This window comes from Meriones unguiculatus, chromosome 1 (genome assembly GCF_030254825.1).
Source record: "Meriones unguiculatus strain TT.TT164.6M chromosome 1, Bangor_MerUng_6.1, whole genome shotgun sequence".
Classification (NCBI taxonomy): domain Eukaryota; kingdom Metazoa; phylum Chordata; class Mammalia; order Rodentia; family Muridae; genus Meriones; species Meriones unguiculatus.
The window spans coordinates 67,807,232-67,826,192 of NC_083349.1; the positions used below are offsets into that span (position 1 = coordinate 67,807,232).

Consider the following 18,961-nt stretch of genomic DNA (forward strand, 5'->3'; position numbering starts at 1 on the left):
GACATAACTGCTGTCTTTATCCTGGAATGAGTACTATCTCTGTTCAAATCAGATCCAGGGGACAAGAGAGGGAATGCCACAGGGAGGGAACAGTGTAGCATGGATAGTAGGGTAATGATTAAACACTGGGTGTCAAAGACCTGAAAGCAGCCCAGAGCTTCCATTCCTAGCACAGTTCCTGTTCCTACTAAGGTCAAAGCAAGTGTCAGGTCTGGATATGTTAGCTCAAAGAAGTTGCACCCTAAACAAAACAAGGTCAGGCGAGATGGCTCAGTGAGTAAAAGTGCTTGCCACGAAGCCTGACAACCCCCAAGATCGAGACAGTGGGAGAGGCCTCCGCGTGCATGCTGTGCCATGCTTGTGCCCATCCCCCACCAGTAAATAAGTAAATGTAATGAAAAAATTTTAAAACAAAATCCCACCCCCTTTTTCCTTTCAATGAAGTAGAATTGTCTACTTCATTGGCAAGCACAAATTAGTCTTACAATGGGAATCAAACAAGTGAATTAAGAGAGGGCCAAAAGGCAAAATGTATCTTTCCAGGAGCGGTGGGGCTCGCAGAGACCCTGGGCTCACCGTGGGATTGCCCTGAGCTCTGCACTGCCGACACTTCTTAATCCTTTCCTACCATCTGCCTGGCCCACATAGGGATAGGCAAGAGGCCCCGAGGCTCATACTGAGGGTGTGATAAGCCTACACTCACCACAAGTCCATGAGCTCCCTGAAAGTGTCAGCTGAAAACTGTGTGTGGTATTTCTAAAGCGAGACACATGAGGCCCAAAGGCCTTCCAAGTATAGGACATTGATGACCAAAGAATGAGGCTCAAAGGAAGGCCAGAAATCCTCAAAAAACATGAGCTCACTCTGAAGACACTGGCACAGGGGAGAAATAGGACAATATCCTGCCCTGTGGACTCATCATTGTAAACTCTTTTATCCTCATCCCATTCCAGAGCAGGAGAGGGGCAGTCATGGTAATATGCCATTAAACCTCTCCTGTGCAAGACACTCCTCCCCTCCACTGAGGGCTGTGGCTGTGGACTTCAGATCCTCCACCTTGCCGCCTTCAGAATGTCTCAGGCTTTTGGTTTTTGTGTGCCCCCAAAGGGCCAGCTGCTCCATTTCTCTCAGCAAGCGTGAATTCCATTCTACCAGCACTGGCTGACCCACACCCTGTGAGGGAGACAAAGACATCAGATAGGCCCTGAGTGACCGCACTCAGGGAATAGGCAGGAATGATGACACTCCCTATTAGGCTGGGGGAAGGGGAGAGCTAAGCTGTGGTTTCCTAAAGGAACAACAGCTGGAGATGTGTAGAGGCGAAAGGTTCTTGTACGGGGACAGGAGGAGGAAAGAAGGTTAGATGGCATTTGGATGTGTTTGTTTGGACAAGCTGTCGCTTTGTAGCTCTGGCTGGCCTGGCATTCCCTCTGTGGATGAGATTCCTCTCACACCCAGAGACCTAGCTGCCTTTCCCTCCCGAGCACTAGGATGAAAGGTGTACACCCCTATGGCAGTGGAATTTGGATATTTATCTGCATGCCATCAAAGGTTTTGAGGCGGAGCAGGTGGCCTCTCTATTCAAATTCTTTCTTGAAGCCAGGCCACAGAGGATAAGAAATCCAAAAGGCTTGAAAACTGGGACACAGAATGTTTGTCCGGTGGGGTCTGGGGAGGGCAGCAGGGCTCTTCAATCCCAGCTCTGACAAGCAGCAGCCACCTAATTTATGGGATCCAATTGCAAAAGGAAAATGTAGGGTCCCTTGTACGAATCTTAAACATTTCCATATGACAGCATAGGATTAAAACTTCGGGGCACACTTTTAAGTACAAGGCTCTATGGGGCAGCCAGCTATGCTGGTGAAGCCATCCCCGGTGACATGACAGAAGAGGACAGGTCAAAAGACAGGCCTACACAGCAGCCTCAGATCCTGGGAAGAGAAGAACCAACCTAGCATTGCTTCCTAGGCCACTCTCCTGCTTACTGGACACCCCAAGAAGAGCCGAGACAAGCTCTAACCTGTTCATATGTCTATTCCTCATGCCTCTCCATTCCTCTCCTTCCCTTCAGTCCCTAACCCCGCTGCTATAGGGTCTCTAATGGTACTACCATTCATTCAGTCATTCATTAGAAACTCCGAGATCACCCTCCCACGGGTGTCATCCTCCCCTTGTGTCTCCATCACATTCCTTTGGGCCATTTACTTTCTAAATCTTCCCCCGTCTGTGTGGCTTCTTCACAGCTGTGACCACTGCTAAATTTAAGCAAGTTCTTACCAGCTCAGGCACAGATTACCTACAGAAACCTGCCGTCCTCTCCTGGACTGCAGTCCGGCTCCCACTCCCACGCTCGGAGAAATTCTCCGTCCTCCAGTGGTGCTTCCCTAATGACCCCAAATGCTAAAGCAATCAGGTCACCATGACCCAATGGATAAGATCCACATGTCTTAACTTCTCTTTTTGATAATAGGACACGTTTTCATTGTGTAGGGGCAGTATGGAGAATAACATCTGCAGCTTAAGACACTGGACACCATGGGGCAAAGTGATAGGATATCTTCTTTGTGTGTTGCGTCTGGGCATGTAATTCATGCCACTAGGAGGGCAGTCCAGATTGGCTGGTGTGCAATTATCTAGTACATGCGATTCACCATGAATTTAACTTCCAGTTGAACAATCTCTGCTGTGCAAATCAGGACAGTCTTGGTCCTGGGGGAGGGTCTCCGGGCGGGTGCTAGGTTGCAGCTCTGTGGTGCCATTCTAGCCTGGCCTGGCCACCGTCATGATTTCCTAGGCAGCCTGTGTTCTCATGGGCAGTGGAGCTGGTGGGTGAGGGCACTAGTTCCACATGGTGGAAGGAAAGAAAGGGCCCCTGGTTAGCTGCCCTCTGGCCTTCACATGTGCATCGTGACGTGCAGGCAAACTGACAAGGTAAATAAACAGGAGTGCAACGAAGCACAAAGAAAACCAAGGATTTACAGAAGTCAGTGCTGGGTGGAGTTGGAGCATCCTGAATTCCAGGGAAGCTGATCTTTCCCTGTCAGGAAGGAAAAAGAGAAAAAAAAAAGAAAAGAAAAGAAAAGAAAGAAAAAGGAATCTGAATTGAGACAGTGCCTCAACAGCCAAAATAGTGATAGCAAATACAATTAACAAATCATAAACAATGTAAAGAAAAATCAAGGAGGAAATGAAACCAAAAAGGAAAAAAAAAAGAGAGAAGAAAAAGAAAACAGGGTTCATGCCATGGCCAGGGTGGCACAGGCAGGCAGGGAGTTTTCCATGTGCAGTACAAGAGTCGTTGAGGTTGGGGCAAGCACAGAAGGCCACGTGTCTTAATTCCTCTCCATTGAGTTTTTGCAGCAGCCTCCCTAACGCCATAACATGCTGGGATGTTTGTTTCCTCCGTGTCAAGTGGTTTATATTCATTCTTGGAAGGCTGTCCTAGCTCTCATCTCTCAGAAACTCTCTCTAGCCTTCACTTCCACCCCAGCCCACCCACCGTGGGTGTGCAGACACTTCCAGGGAGGCCTGACACAGGCCAGGCCGCCTCTCTAGGCTGGGGCTGTGGGTGAGTGGTGTTACCCGGCACCTAACAGTCCGGCGCTGTGGGTCCCCACACCCCATTATCCGTGAGGCCCTGGGATGAACTGTCTGGGTGGAGACTGCTGGCTACCCCTTTTTGCTTGTTTCGTTTCAGCCAGACCTCAGTTTTGTAATACTTTTCTCAGCCTCCCAAATGCTGGGACCACAGGCCAGCCCCGGTAGACTCGGCCAGATGAAGCTAGCTGTGACCCAGAAGCAAAGCCTGCTATTAACTGTTGTTGGGATTGATTGATTGGATCTCAGAACTCGATTTCTGCTTTCTCCTAAAAAGCTCGTCCTGGTATGTTGGTTGTAAACAAACCCCCCTCTAAGGGAAGGAAGTTTTTTTTCAGCAAGAGATAACAGTAAAAGATTTGCCAAAGAAGGCTGAGATGCGTTGGCATCCCACGTGTCCTGAGAGCTAGCAGAACCCTCAATAAATACTTGCAGAGGGGACGGAGCACACTTAGTTTTCCGGGAATGGGGCCTGGCAGCATGCAGCTCCAGAGAGAATGGCGGGGGCAGACAGCCCGGATTACACTTGATCCACCATAATCCCCCAAATCCTGAGGCCACCTGGACAACAGTTACTGGACTGAGCCACTCTATTGGGCGCTTGCGGGCACTGCTGCTGCTTCCCAGAACCAGAGCTCCCGAGCTGGCGCACTGTTCTTTTTGTTTGTCTTTTGAGCCAGGGTCTCGGCATTTAGCTCCGGTGGAATATTGTTCTTATCTCTGGAGAGAGATGAAAGGGGGTGGCCATTCCATTCAGGCAAAAATCCAGCTCAAGTCCCTAACCGCTTGCCTCCCCTGCCTCGCTCATTCGCCACCTCCCCCCGCAACACATTTTTTTTTTTAACTTTCGGAACTTTTATTACAGAAAAGTAAAACAAGGAAAGCGGGGAAGCGTGTTAGAAGCCTCCAGCACTTGGATACCGAAGCCCACTCCGGCTCACGTCAGACGCCATCCCCTTACAGCCGCGGACACGACAGTGAACGGCCGGAACCGCGGTCAGCTTCTGACCCAGGGTGCGTCCTCTTCTTCCCGCTCAGCGTGGGTCGCCTCGGCCTGGTGGCGTTCCTGACACCTCAGCAGCCCCGGGTGCCGCGTGAGAGAGGCGGCAGGCGCCCGCCACTTCCTCCTTCTCGCTCTGACTAAGACACCCTCCCCACATCCCGCTCCTGGGGTGGAGGCGGGAGCCCGCACGCCCCGCCCAGGGGCGTGACCGTGCCGGAGGGGGGCGGGGAAACACCCATATTTGGCCTTATATGGGCACTCACGTCACAGGACGCGCTCTCATTCACATAAAACGCTGCGCTGCCGGCGGAATCCCCGGCTTTCTGGGGCAGCGAGCGGCCGCGCTGGGTGCCGAGCTCGCGGGGCGTGAAGAGCGTCGCGCGGCCCCACGCGTCGGGCTCCGTTCGCAGGCCACAGCCCCGCAGGGCGGCTCGGCCGCCGGTCCGCTGGCCTTGGGCAGCTGGGTGGCAGCGGCATGAAGGTCACGTCGCTCGACGGGCGCCAGCTGCGCAAGATGCTCCGCAAGGAGGCGGAGGCGCGCTGCGTGGTGCTCGACTGCCGGCCCTACCTGGCCTTCGCCGCTTCGAGCGTGCGCGGCTCGCTCAACGTCAACCTCAACTCGGTGGTGCTGCGGCGGGCCCGGGGCGGCGCGGTGTCGGCGCGCTACGTGCTGCCCGACGAGGCGGCGCGCGCTCGGCTGCTGCAGGAGGGCGGCGGCGGCGTGGCGGCCGTGGTCGTGCTGGACCAGGGCAGCCGCCACTGGCAGAAGCTGCGGGAGGAGAGCGCCGCGCGCGTCGTGCTCACCTCGCTGCTGGCCTGCCTGCCCGCCGGCCCGCGGGTCTACTTCCTCAAAGGTGAGGTTGTCCAGGGAGCAGCCGGTCCCTTGCCACCCGCCCTCCTTCCCTGCAGCCAGTGCCGGGACCCCGGGGCCCCAGGGTTCCCTCCCTGCGAGGGAACTCCGGACCGGAGAAAGTCACCACTTGCGGGAGTATGTACCCGGGGTTTGACGTGCGCTTGGGAGGTCCTTGCAAACGTCAGTCAGCGCCCGGGGCTTCCTTCTCTCCACCCGCCTTTCCTCGAAAGCGTCCTGGCAGCCTGTCTGACCTCTGGGCTGGGTGGGCTGGGAAGGTGCAGCGGGCGGTGCTTGGTAGCAGTTCCGGGGGCCTGGGGCTCGTGCTGGTCGCTGGCGCCGTTTGCAGACCACGGGGGTCGGAACCTTTCTCTACTTATCTGGCGCCATCAGGCAGGTCGAGACCCTCCCCCAGGAGAGAGGCGCCGCGGTGTCCCCCTTCTTCCCGCCTAGACTATTAACAGCGCGTTTGGCTGTGTCTTGGTGGGCCTCTTGCCTTTTTGACCCTGGCAAGTCCCTCCCCTTCCTCTTTCTTTATTGCTTTTTATTGTTTTCCTCCAGCCTCCTTCTCCCATCCTAGGCCTTTCTCAAGCTTAATTTGGGAGCTGACAGCTTTCCCACCCCTTCATGCTCTCTTCCCCAGCAGGGGATTATCCCTGGGAAAGCCTCAGTTAGAGACCACAAACCGGCCAGCCCAGTTAGGAAAGGTGCCACAGGCGCTGTAAGATACGGAGGAGATTCTGTGGCCTTTGATTTTAGGCCCTCAAGAGCTGCCTCCAGGCCCAACCATTTCACCTGCTGGGGAGATAACGTTGGTTTCCGGTTGTGGGTGGGTGATTACTCTGAAACCCCACATCATTGATTTCTGGGTCATTTCCTGTGACTGCTCCTGCCTTCTAACCTCCAAAGTATGGGAACCCTGGCAGAGGTGAGAGCTGAACTCGGAGCCCCAGAACTCTTGACTAAACCGCTTGTCCAGGAACTCTGATACAGTTCAGAATTCAGGTGCAGTAAGCTAAGACCCTGTTTCATAGCCATGCAGTTTGGACACGTGGGCCAGGAAGATGCAGAGGCTGCCCATCTGTTAACACCGCTTGCTAACTGTCCTTTGTTGATTCCACGGGGAGATAACAGAAGTGGACCACTGTCTTGCTGCAGCCCCAGCTGGGTGTGGAAGGGTGACCTTCTCTAAGCTCTGCAGAGGTCTCTTGCTTTTTGAAAATGAAGTAATGTTTATCCAGGTGAAAAAAAAAAATCTGAGTAGCACAAAGGGTGTTTAAGCAAATGTTTGTCTTCTTCACACCCTAAAAACTAGTTCCTCTCCCCAGAAACAACACCGACTCTGGTTAGGTAATTTCTCTCATGGATAGCTTTTAAAAACAACTTGAATCCATGTATTTCCAGATCCTACCTTTTTCACCCAGCTAGATCTTGGAGACATCGGTGTTGCTTCATGGTAGTGCTTCCAACCCTGGCTGTTCAGAAGAGGGTAGATGTCTCTGTCAGGTGCCCTGGCATGTGCAGTCTTGTCTTTCATTCAAACCAGGAAAACTGGAGATCAAAGATGATGCACATTTGGGATTTTGATGGCTATCACTACCCTTATAACACTGCTGAAGTTCAAACCGTTGCAGAGGAGACTTCCTTTATCTTAAATAGACCATGTGCAGATTGGCATTAGGGGGTTTAAGGTGGTAGCAGTCAGGTGTTGGTGCGGGGCCCTGAATACTTCCTCCAGTTTTCTCTCCCCCTGGTACGACATGAGGGAGACCCGCTGGGTGGCTGGTACTTATTTGTACGTAGTGTTGAGGTGCTGCCTCTTCCTCTGGCTGTGCGTTGATGATTGAAAGTAGACTCACTCTGAAGAAGGAATTGCTAGCACTCTTGCAATCCAAGTGAGACACCAGAGAGGAATGTTCTCTCTCCACACCTCTGATGGGAGTGGGCGGACGATGGGAGTAGGCAGACGGCTGAGACCTAATCTCCTGACCCCAGCCGGTAAGAGGCAAGCCCTGTTTGTCTGTCCTCTAGCTACACAAGACACTCTGCCTGTTTTGTTTCGTGTTCCTAACTAGCACCTCTCTGCCCCCTGTCCACTTGCCTTTAATGGTCTGTTTAAAGCCTAGAGATGAGGTGACCTGAAAGCTTCTCTTCCAGAACATCATCCTCAAGTCTGGGAGTGCTTGGGCTAGTCTTTCTTCAAATGACCACAAACCTCTCGTTTTGTTTCCTGGAACCCAAACTGTTGAACCCAGGCCTAACTCTGTATTTACTGACTAGGAAACACTGCCCCCAAGATATGTGGATTTGTGTAGTTCTGTAAGGGGGTTGCTGGAGGAAAACACTTCCCTAACCCCTTCTACAGAAGCCAGGCACCGTGGCTTCACCAGAGAACATGACCATTTGTGGAAGACCAGAAGTTTCTCCAGGGAGCCAGAGAGCTGTTTGCCAAGTAACCACAGGGGAGATTTGGGAGCTCTGAATAGGGCAGGGTGGCAGAAGCTGAGAGGAAGCCCGAGTGACAAGATGGCTCATCCTAGGAACTAGCTGCAGCTCCTGGGAGGGAGTTGGAGAATGCCATGCAATCCATTAACCATTTGCTGACTGCAGAAGTAAGCCCTCCAACCACTATTGGACTGACTGTCTAGTACCGAAAGATAGAAAAGAAGAGGAAGCATTTTGGAAAGGACCTTGTCTCAGGATGCTTACTAACTGGTGACACTGAGTAAATCCTTGAGGCTAGTGAAAAACAAGTGGGTTTTCTGGGGCCTGTCTGAAGTACCTCAGGTTGCTATCTGTCAGAACAGAAGGTACCTAAGCAAGAAAGTCCATCTGCGTGTTTTTTTTTTTTTTTTTTTTTTTTTTTTTTTTGAGACAGTTGTCAACTCCTTTTTCTGTTGTGGCCCCAACGCTAAGATTTTAGGCTTGTGCTACCATGCTCAGGGTGAGCCTTCTGCAGGAGCTGACATGTGATACCAACAGCCTGACATTCCGAAGTCTGCATTCCTCATTTGGTTTAGAATGTGCTAACTTGATTTATGACTATGTTGGACCCAGAGAGGGGGTTGTCAGGGACGTTAGGACCTTTCGTGTGAGAGGGGACAAGCTCCTTCAGGAGTGGGAGATGATACAGCTGTAGTTTTGTGTACAGCAAGGACACAGGGAAAAGGTCAGTTTAGGAGCCTATGAAATTTTGTATAATCACACCACTGTTTTATGTAAAGAAGAGAGAAATAGCTTTTGTTTTTTTTGGGTGGATATGATTAATATTTACCAGATGACAGATAAGCTGCTTCTAATAGACATAAAAGGTTAATCATTGTCTCTCTTTGAGAGACATATTACTTATATGTGTGTGTGCACTGTGTGTGCAGGAGCCCAAGAAGGTCAGAATAAGGTGTTAGACACCCCCAACTGAATTACAGGTGTTGTGAGCTGCCATATGGGTGCTGGGGACTGAACCCAGGTTCTCTGCAAGAGCAGTCAGCGCTCTTAACTGCTGAGCGTCTCTCCAGCCCCAAAGGACAGACTTTTAGGGGCGGGTGTTTGTGAGTAAACTCTATCTTTTATTCCAAAACTGGTGGTTTTGTTTAGTTTTCTTAAAATGACATTTACTGATTTATTTCATTTTTTAATAAGTTATTTAATTTTTATTTTATGTGCATTAGTGTGAAGGTATCAGATCCCTTGGAATTGGCATTATAGACAGTTGTGAGCTGCCATGTGGGTGCTGGGAATTGAACCCAGGTCCTTTGGAAGAGCAGACAGCACTCTTAATCTCTGAGCCGTCTCTCCAGCCCCCTGATTTATTTCTTGAGCATGCATGTGTCATAGTGCACATGTAGAGGCCAAAAGACAGACTGCGGGAGATGGTTCTTTCCCAAGCAAGGTGGCCAGCTGCCTCTGCCCACTGAGCAGTCTCGCTCGCCCTTGTCCAGTTTATGTTTATATGTATGTATGTTTATGTATGCTTATATCTACAACTAGAAGCTGTATTACCGCTCTACCTCGCACATAGTCGGGTGGGTATTATCTGACAGTCTGAGAGCACAGTGCTTTTACCTGTCTCACTCTTTGCTCATTTATTTTTGAAGGGGGTTATGAGACCTTCTACTCGCAATATCCTGAGTGCTGTGTGGATGTGAAGCCCATCTCCCAAGAGAAGATGGAAAGTGAGAGAGGCCTCCTCAGCCAGTGTGGAAAGCCCATTCTCAGTGTCACCTGCAGACCGGCTTATGACCAGGTAGGTGTGTGGCTCCCGGCTACCATCTCTGTACCTTCCTCAGCACCCTGCCTTGGGCTGAGGTTGGTTCTCTGTAATAAGGAACTAACACGGCTCTTTGGAGTGCTGTTGTGGCTTGCCAACAGGGGTTCCCATCCAAGGGTAAACGGGCATTCTTCCAGCACACACAGTTCACTGGAGTCCCTGGGCCGCAGGATGCCAATGGGCAGCTTCTGGAGAAAAGAGGAAGTGAGGGATAACAGTATTGTTATTAGCTGGTTTGGGAGGTTCGGGGAAGCTTGGAAATACTGGTTTTGGTTTCCCTGAAGACATGCAGAGCTGACTTTCAGGTTTCCTTGATGTGTTTGTTTTGTTTTTTTAGATTTGTTTTATTTTGTATATGTGAGTATTTTGCCTGCATGTATGTATGTGCACCACATGCCTGCAGAGGTCAGAAACTGGAGTTACAGAGGGTTATAAGTTACCATGTGGTGCTGGGAATCGAACCCAGGTCCTCTGCAAGAATAAGTGCTCTTAGCTGCCATCCCCCAGCCCTATTTTTGGATAGGCTTGCTACGTAGCCCAAGCTAGCCTTGACTTAAAGATCGTCCTCACAAAGGCTTATGCCACCATTCTTGGCTGTCTTCTGCAGGTTTCTGGCACTAACTTTTCATAGATTCCTGTACCAGAGGAAATGGAGATACTAGAGAACTAGATGTTTCTGTAAGCCTGTGGGTCTTTTGGGTTTTCCTTTATAAAGGTATACTTTCTACAACTCACTGACAGTCAGGAGGCTGGGTACCTCTAAAATGATGTGGGAGGACGGGGCAAAGCAGGTGAAAGTTTAGGCCTGACAGAAACCAGGGCTCAGACCTGAGCTTGCCGTCTCACAGAGGACAAGGGACTAATGTATTGGTTAGTGGGTGGCTGACTGTAAGGCCAATTGCAAAGACTCCAAGCACTGGCTCAAGGAGCCCCACGCTTAGGTGACCATTCTTCAGCCCCCAGCTCTTGTTCCCTCAGGACCTTCGCTTTCTTTCTGCCCTTTGGCCTAGATATCTGACTTGGAAGGAGGTTTTCAGACTTTCCTCCCAAACAAAGAACCTAGCCCTAATAAAGGGCCTTCTAGATAAGGCTGAAAATGCCAGCTCCCCACCATGGGCAGAACTTAGTCCCTGGGGACAGAGTTCTAAATAAAAACAAGTGACCTTGTTTCTACTAGATCCTTGATCATTGGAAGCCTCTTAGCCTGGCCAGATGCCAGAGTCCTGGGTTCTGTTTGTTTTCTTTCATGGAAAATCAGCATGTGGGTTGAGCATGAAGCCACAGTGGCCATCCAAAGTGGATGCCTGTGTTTGTTTTTTATTTGGGTTGTGTTTCGCAGAAAGTGAAAGAGCAGTAGGAATTGGCAGCAGGTTGTGAAAGCTCTGTAGACCTTTGGTCCACTGAGGGTGGGGTGCTCTCACATGTCTTCAGCACTCACCCGGGGATTCCCCGGGACACTAAGAAGGCTAGGCGAAGCTGTCATATCCTCTGGGTTTTCTGACAGTCCTTGGTGTCTTCCTTTTGAGTTGAACAGAAGATTCAGAAAAGGAAAGAAATAGAATTTCGGGGGTGTGATGGGCCAAGCTGCAGGGGAAGTTGGATGGTGTCCCAGGCTGGTGTATCAACATTTTCCAGGCACTCAAAGGAGAAGTTTTAGGCAGAGTCCAGCCTACTTCTTTGAGGGCATGGCTGTATGGGGCATGGGGCTATCGCTGATCAAAGTGGAGTCTTGGACTTGAATCTCTGATCTCTTTCCCAAGAAGGGCCTACCCTCTCTACCATTGTTCCACTTTCTAAGCTGTGGGGAATTTGGGCTGGGCTGGGCCTAGGGGATTGTCTGCCCTCAGGCCAAGACCAGTCCTGTTGGGATTGCTGAACTTAATATCTGCGCTGTGTCTTCCCCAAGGAGAGAAGCTGTATTCTGTTTATTCATGCTTCACTTGAATGGAGATGGAGGCTGTACAATGTGCACGTTAATAGTGCATCCATTATCCCTTTTCTATCTTACCAGTTACCCGAGGAGCATAGAAAATGTCCCCAGTTCATTCTGCCAGAGCTGCCCAAACTCCAGAGCTCTTCTTTGGCAGATGTTGGGTCCCCCGTCCTAACCTCTGTACCACAGTTGCCTGTACAAGGCTGCCCTGTGTGCGGAGTAAGGGAAAGGGGCAAGTGGACTTATTTCTAGAGAAATGCAAGAAAGAAGGCAAATATTTTCTTCTTGTTTTTACTGACATCATTGATAGCTAAGCTAGATTCACACCCATAACACCAGTACTCTATAAGGATAAGGCAGAAGGATTGCCGTAAGTTCAAAGACAGCCCTAGCTACAGGGTGAGTTCCAGGCCAGCATGGAAGAGAGCATTATCTCAGGGAGGAGTAAAACAGAAACAGCCTTTTTTTCTCATCCTTAGCTGTAAAACGGACTCAGCTCAGATCTGCCATATAGATCTGTTGCAAGATTAGTACCTATAGGTGAGTCAAGCGCCCACCATTGCAGGTGCTCAGAAAAACAGTGGTTGTAGATGTGTAACTCAATTGGTGGAGGGCTTGCCTGCCATGCACTGAGCCTCTGGGTTCAATCTCAGGTGCCGCATAAACTGGGCATGGAGGCACATTCCTTTAATCCCAGCATTTGGCAGCTAGAGGCAGGAATATCGAACTATGCTCAGCTACGTGTAGCGTTTGGGGCCAGTCTGAGATGCATGAGCGTCATCTCAAAAAGTGTGTGTGCATGTGTGTGTGTGTTCATTTGTTCGTTCCGCTCATGTGTGCTAGGTGGTTTGACTTGCCTGCTGCTGACCCCTATCACTTGATCCCTTACCTTTTCCCTACTGTGGGTCTGGCTAAGAATTTCCATTCCACTTTCTGGGGCAGGAAATGGAAAACAGGAAATGGGGGCTCCAACAGTCACTGGCCTCCGCTTGACTCCTTAGAACCCTTAAATGTGCAGATTACAAAGTCTTTTTTACAAGGTCCATTTTCAGTCTCACCTTGGGGTGCATATTCTTTGGCTCTTCCTTTGTCTGGAGCTCCGAGACCCCGTAGTGTGATGACCTCAGCCCCTCTAACTCCTACACTCCAGGAGGAGGTCGGGGGTGGGGAAGCCCCTCCGTCTGTGGTTTAACAGCTTTTCTGAGTCTGGATTCTGGTAGGCAGTGGTTATTTTCAGTTCTAAGAAACTTACATTTGGTGGGGAGGGGGAGATGGTGCCTTTACCAAAGGTGTGTCAGGGCTTATGCAATACATGCTGTAAGATATCCCGCTGTAAAGGAGAATGCTTTGTCAAATTCTCTTCCATTTATCGATGGATTGGCTAGGAAGCTGCCTTGAGGTGCAGTAGCTTCTTTCTCTCAGAGGAGCGTGAACCTAAGAGTGTTTTCGGTTCTCTCCACTTCCCATCTCGGTTAGCCTGGGAAGACTGCTAGGACTTCCAACGACCTCAGTGTGTGCAAAATAATGAAACTCCGGTCCCTGGGAGTTTTGCTGTCACTGAGTCATGAGGGTAGAGGGTTTGCCACAATGGCAGCGCCGCCCACACTCCTGGCTGAATTGCCCTGCCTCTGACCTCTCTCTACCTGGAAACCAGAAAGGGAACCTCCCACCTTAAAAAACAAATAGGTCAGGGTTGTTGTTCTCCTGAGTGAGCGAGCTAATCCACTGTTTCTGGTTGTTCTTTGTCCTGCCTCTAGGGTGGTCCGGTAGAAATCCTCCCCTTCCTCTACCTTGGAAGTGCCTACCATGCATCCAAGTGTGAGTTCCTCGCCAACCTGCACATCACAGCCCTGCTGAATGTTTCCCGCCGCACCTCTGAGGCCTGCACCACCCACCTACACTACAAGTGGATCCCCGTGGAGGACAGCCACACGGCCGACATCAGCTCCCACTTTCAAGAAGCAATAGATTTTATCGGTAGGTTCAGCCATTCCGCTCCACTGGTTGGGCAACCTCGTTGGTGTGGACTGTGTATTCTTACCTTTCGGTATCTTGGTTGGCCACCTTCTTGGAAATTAAGGGGTCCATTGACTTGGTACACAGCAACTTCTGTAGCCCTGGCTGTCCTCAGATTTGCTGTGCAATCAGGAATGACCGTGAACCCCAGGTCTTCCACCTCCCAAGTGGTGGGACCAGGAATCTATCACCATGCCCAGCTTAAGAAAGTGTCTCATGTATGCAGCCCCAAGAGTTGGGGCCAAGAACAGGAGTAGCCGTCAAAAAGGCGGGGGGGGGGAGAGACTGAGTTAGTGTTATTAGGAGCTGTAGTTTACGAGATACATGAATTAATTTCATTTTATGGCAGTACCTTGCTGCTCTTGCTCTTGCTGGGCAGGAACAGTTCGTCCATGTGTGATGTTATGCAGGGGGAGAGCAGGGGGAAGAGCCTCCTTCCACGTAGGCTAGGCTATTTTTGAAAACAAACAGAAGGACCGAGGGAGCAATCCTTACGCACGAAGCCTTGAGGGCCCGGCAGCTTTGCACAGTTCTGGAAACGGCTTTGGAGGCAGTTTGTTTTGCATTTTCAGCTAACTCTGGATTAAAGATAGCACTTGTTTCAAGCCCCCTGCTTTGTGCACAGAAAATTTGGCATCTTTTGCATCATTCCTGTATTCCTGTGAGGCATCTGTCATTGTACAAGCCTTGGCCTCTAGTTGCCCTGTGGATAGAGCTTGGGCCCCCCCTCCATGTTTAGCCTGACTTATCTGTTTCAGATGTGCAAATACACTCTGCAACCTTGTGGTCCTCCCTCCCCTTTTCCTTCTTTCTTTTTAACATGCATAGTGCTGGGATTGAGACATCATTTTCCCATTTTCTTGTTAAAGGCAGGTGTTAGGCACATGGGTAATTACTTGGCACAGGTAGCAATTAAAGGGCCCCCTTCAGTCACGTGGAAGGACCTGTGCTCACCACACACCTTGTCATAAGAAATGTTGACAAACTCACCAGAGGCACAGACTGAGGCTGTCCTTGTCACCTGAGTTTCTAGACTGAAAGAACAGCAACCAAGATGATGGGTTCTAGGTGGGAAATCCTGACTTTTCTTGGTGCCCTTGTGAGGGCTCTCCCCTTCTCAGCCTGTTATTTAATTACCTGGATAGCTACTGGATGACGTCATGCATCCTGCCCCCATCCAGTTCTGAGAAACCTCCCTCCACATCCTGTGTGTATGTTGTGTCTGTATTTGTGGACACTGTCACACAGACCCACAGTGTTTCAAAAGCACCTGGTGTGTTTTTTTAAACCCAGACAGCTGCCCTGCTAATGGAAGGAGGAGCTGAGCCTCCCCAGTGGCCCTGTACTCAAATTAGCAACGAACAGCCCCTTCTAAGGAAGGTGGCAGGATCCTAAGGTTTAGAAAGGGTACCAGAAGCAATGCCATCTTGTAGGTGCTTGAATATAGCAGTGGCCCATAAGTGCCCAAAGCCAGTGGTGGAGCAAGGGGAAATGAGAGACAACTCCATAATCACCCTCAACCCAATAATCCCAGGGACTTGGTGTCTCTCCTCTAAGCTGACTTACAGGGACTCTTTTATTACTACTTTTGGATTGATGAGTTGCCTCCAGTGAGCTGCTCCAGGCATGCCTTGAGGTTTTGTTGTTCAGATTGGAAACCTCAAACATTTCTCCTTGACCCTTTAGAAATTTGATCTTTTAGATACAGATTCATTTTCAGACTTCTTGAACTTTAAGCACATGCGTCTCCACCCATGTGGAAAGAGGAATAGCATTTCTTCCTTCATCTTCTTTTAATACAGGGACCAGTAATAGCTATATCTAACTTCTTGAAAGGTGATTATTTCCTCCCTATCAGAAGGGAACTGGGAGACATCGTGTGTGATTTTGATTTGATATCTACTCTTATTTTTAGCAGTTTTTCTGGGAAGGGTAGAGCAGGAACAGAGGGACCCTTCATACACACATACACTCACACTTACTCTTTGTCATAGTAATTGAAAGAATGCTAACTGATGGTGGTGACTTTATAGTAGTGACTCCCGTTGTTGAGCAAGATGGAGTTTGCAAAAGCCATTTATATCCTCCATCTAGTAAGCGTCACTTAGGCAGGACTATAATTAGTGGCCAGGCACTGTTCGTTGTATGTTTGGGGAGAACCCTGGAACCTCATCAAGCATCCTGCCCTGCCACAGCAAGATAAGATGCTCAGGGAGTCCAGAAGACCTCTTCCAGGATGGAGCCTGGAGAGACTCAGTTGTTTCTCCAGGTCAGTTTCTAAGCATAGGACACTCAGAAAATTACATATACCCAATAAGGAAACCTGCGTGTGGTTTTGAGGATCTCAGTGCTCCTTTGAACCTGAGCCTAGAACACAAGTCAAGAAGCTGTTCCCCGAGAGGATGTTTCCAGGTCTGGCACTGCAGTGAAAGGATCTGTGCAAGTGTCCTGGGAAATGGCTTCACAGATTATAAATGTCCTCCATGGGGACATGCGTCATTGGGATCTCAAAAGCTCTATTGCAGAGTCTCATATATAGCCAGGGGTTGCCTTGAACTTGTGTTCCTCCCATCTGTGTGTGTCCAGATATTGTGATTATAGACTATTGGTACATAGCCCCATACTCAGCTTAAGGACCAGGGCCCTTGAACTTGCATAGTGAAGGACAGCTTGGTCACACAGGTTGTTCCATGTACATCCTGCATTTGCCTCTAGGCTAGTTCTAACTTCTAGCCTTTCTCTTTGCTTCATTGCAGACTGCGTCAGGGAAGAAGGAGGCAAGATCCTGGTCCACTGTGAGGCTGGGGTCTCTAGGTCCCCCACCATCTGCATGGCTTACCTCATGAAGACCAAGCAGTTTCGCCTGAAGGAGGCCTTTGATTACATCAAGCAGAGGAGGGGTGTGATCTCTCCCAACTTTGGCTTCATGGGGCAGCTGCTTCAGTATGAGTCTGAGATCCTGCCCTCCACACCCACCCCACAAACTCCCTCCTGCCAGGGGGAGGCAGCCAACTCCTCGTTTATAGACCATTTCCAGACCCGGAGCCCTGATATGCAGGGTGCCTACTGCACATTCCCTACCTCAGTGCTGGCACCAGTGCCCACCCACTCCACAGTTGCAGAGCTCCACAGGAGCCCTGTGGCCACAGCCACGTCCTGCTGAGACTGTGATTGGCTACCAGTGAATCCCTAAGAGCAACTGTGATTTTTGGTTTTTACACTTGTGGACATTTCATACCTGTGCAATACTGAAGGCCTCTCTCTCTGTCCCACTGCTCCAGTGAGATGGTGAGTGGTCGCCAGGCTTGCAGCTGCACTTCAGCTAGCCCCGGGGATGGGTTCTCGGGGCTGCAGGGAGGCCAAGCCATGACCCTAGCACAGCACGTGCTGACTACTGTACTTCCAGAACGCCTACCCACTCAGGACCGCCCAGTCCTTGCACCTCAAAACTTCGCCTTTTCATTTCAAGCATAAGGCAATAAATACTCCAGCAAAGCGGGAGCAAGACGCTGCTGGACAGGAGAGAAGGCAGCGGCAAAGCCAATTCATTTAGAAGGAAGCACAATTTTCACTCTATTTTTTGAACTTTGGCAAACTTTGTCTGTCTATTGCTTCAGAGAATAAAGCTCGTTGCCACCCAGTCAGAAAAGACAACCCTGCTAGGTCTGTCAAGACAGAAGTACCTGCCATCATAAACCCAGGAAAGCTGTTGGCGGAAGGGGAAGTTGCTGTCAGGGTTTCATTTCCACCAAGGCGTCTATAACCTTGGACTTCGGCATGATTTTTACATACTTGAACTTGTCCCATTGTATCTCTTTAAAGCCACTCCAGTGTCATTCAAAAGGTTTTCAGGCCCTAGACAAAAAAATCACCCCTTTGAGGAGGTGGCAGTAAGTGCCTGGAGAAAAGGGGCGTGCACTGTGTTTGGGGTCAGTGGCAGGGACAGTACTTCCTCAGTTCAGCGTCCTGTGTGCTTATTTGTCGTCCATTGTGACATTGTTTCCCTCCCTGCCCCTGGGGGTTGTCTTCAAGCTACTGAATCTGGGGTTTGCATCTTTTGCAATGTGGTACTACTACTTTTGTTCTTTGGTAGTTTTTCCAGGGGGAAAGGCAATAAGTCCCCAAAACCCATGTGAATGTGAAGAAGAGCAGTATATTGCTGGTTGTTTTTTACATAGTGCAAAATAAAAATGACAAAAAGTAAAAGTGCTTGTTCTGTTAGTGGTGGCTTGGGAGAGGCCGGCATACCCCTGGGCAGGAACTTACGGCTGCCTTACTGTTTTGTGTTACATGTAAGTAGGCCTGTCTACACATGCACGCCTAATACCTGCAGAGGCCAGAGGACAGTGGCATGTCTCCCAAAGGAGAGTCAACTTCCATGTGGTGGTAGGCGTCAAACTCAGGTCCCCTGGAAGAGCAGCCCGAGTACTCTAAATTGCTGAGCTGTTTCTCCAGTTCCATCTTGTTTCCAGATGAATGGAGGGGAGAGGATGGTGTATTGGAAGCTCTGCATGTTTGCTCTTGAGTCTGTGGTTTTAACAAGGACGTGCAATGTTGCTAGAGAAGTCCCTGTGGAAACCTGACCTCCCCTTCACAGCCTGGTTTAACTTTTGGTTCATCGTCCCTGAAGTGACTGAAATGAGCTAGATGTTCCACAAAAGTTCCTGGAGATAGAAAGCTCTTTCATCCAGAAAACCCAAATGCCAGGCTTCCAGCCAGCCTTCCTCTGCCCTGCCTGGCATATGGTAGACTCTGGAAAGGCTGGCTAGATAGAGTTGAGGGAGAAAACTTCCCCTTAATGGCCTGCCCTCCTCTTTACCCTTGTAACTAACTCCCTCTGAGTGGGTTTAAATTCAAATGACGCTCAACCTGCCCTCGTGAGTAATTTTCTCCATGTCGGTGGAGGAAGAACCAGAATCCGATGCCTGCCTGGTACACTAAGCTCCAGACTCCCTAACCCAGGCCAAAAGGAAGAAGACGATTTTACGCCATCTCACGCAGCTGATGCTTCCAGCCTAACCCCTCACTGCAGGACCCAGGTCTCCAGCTATCCCTATGAGCGCTTTGCTGGCAAATAGCAAGATGACAGCAGAGGAGCCCAGTTTCTCCGAACATCGCCCTAAGACTGAAACCTTGCTGTCTTCTTTTCCTCTTCCCAGATGGAGCTCTGTGGGCTCCTGGCTTTCTCGAGAAGGCCACCCAGACCAAGAAGACCTAATCAGGTCCAGTCACTCAGCCCGCACCACATCCAAGGAAGTCTTGCTCTCTGTAGAGTAGAGCAATGGACAGGGAAGA

At 50.1% G+C, this 18,961-nt stretch overlaps 1 protein-coding gene across 1 annotated transcript; it reads left to right on the plus strand.

The window, feature by feature from the left end:
• Positions 1–4,648: 4,648 nt before the first annotated feature.
• Dusp5 (dual specificity phosphatase 5) lies at positions 4,649–17,872 on the plus strand. Its single transcript, XM_021652199.2, has 4 exons — positions 4,649–5,454; positions 9,545–9,693; positions 13,408–13,627; positions 16,423–17,872. The coding sequence occupies exons 1-4, from the start codon at positions 5,076–5,078 to the stop codon at positions 16,827–16,829; spliced, it is 1,155 nt and encodes a 384-aa protein (XP_021507874.1). The 5' UTR covers positions 4,649–5,075; the 3' UTR covers positions 16,830–17,872.
• Positions 17,873–18,961: the final 1,089 nt, after the last annotated feature.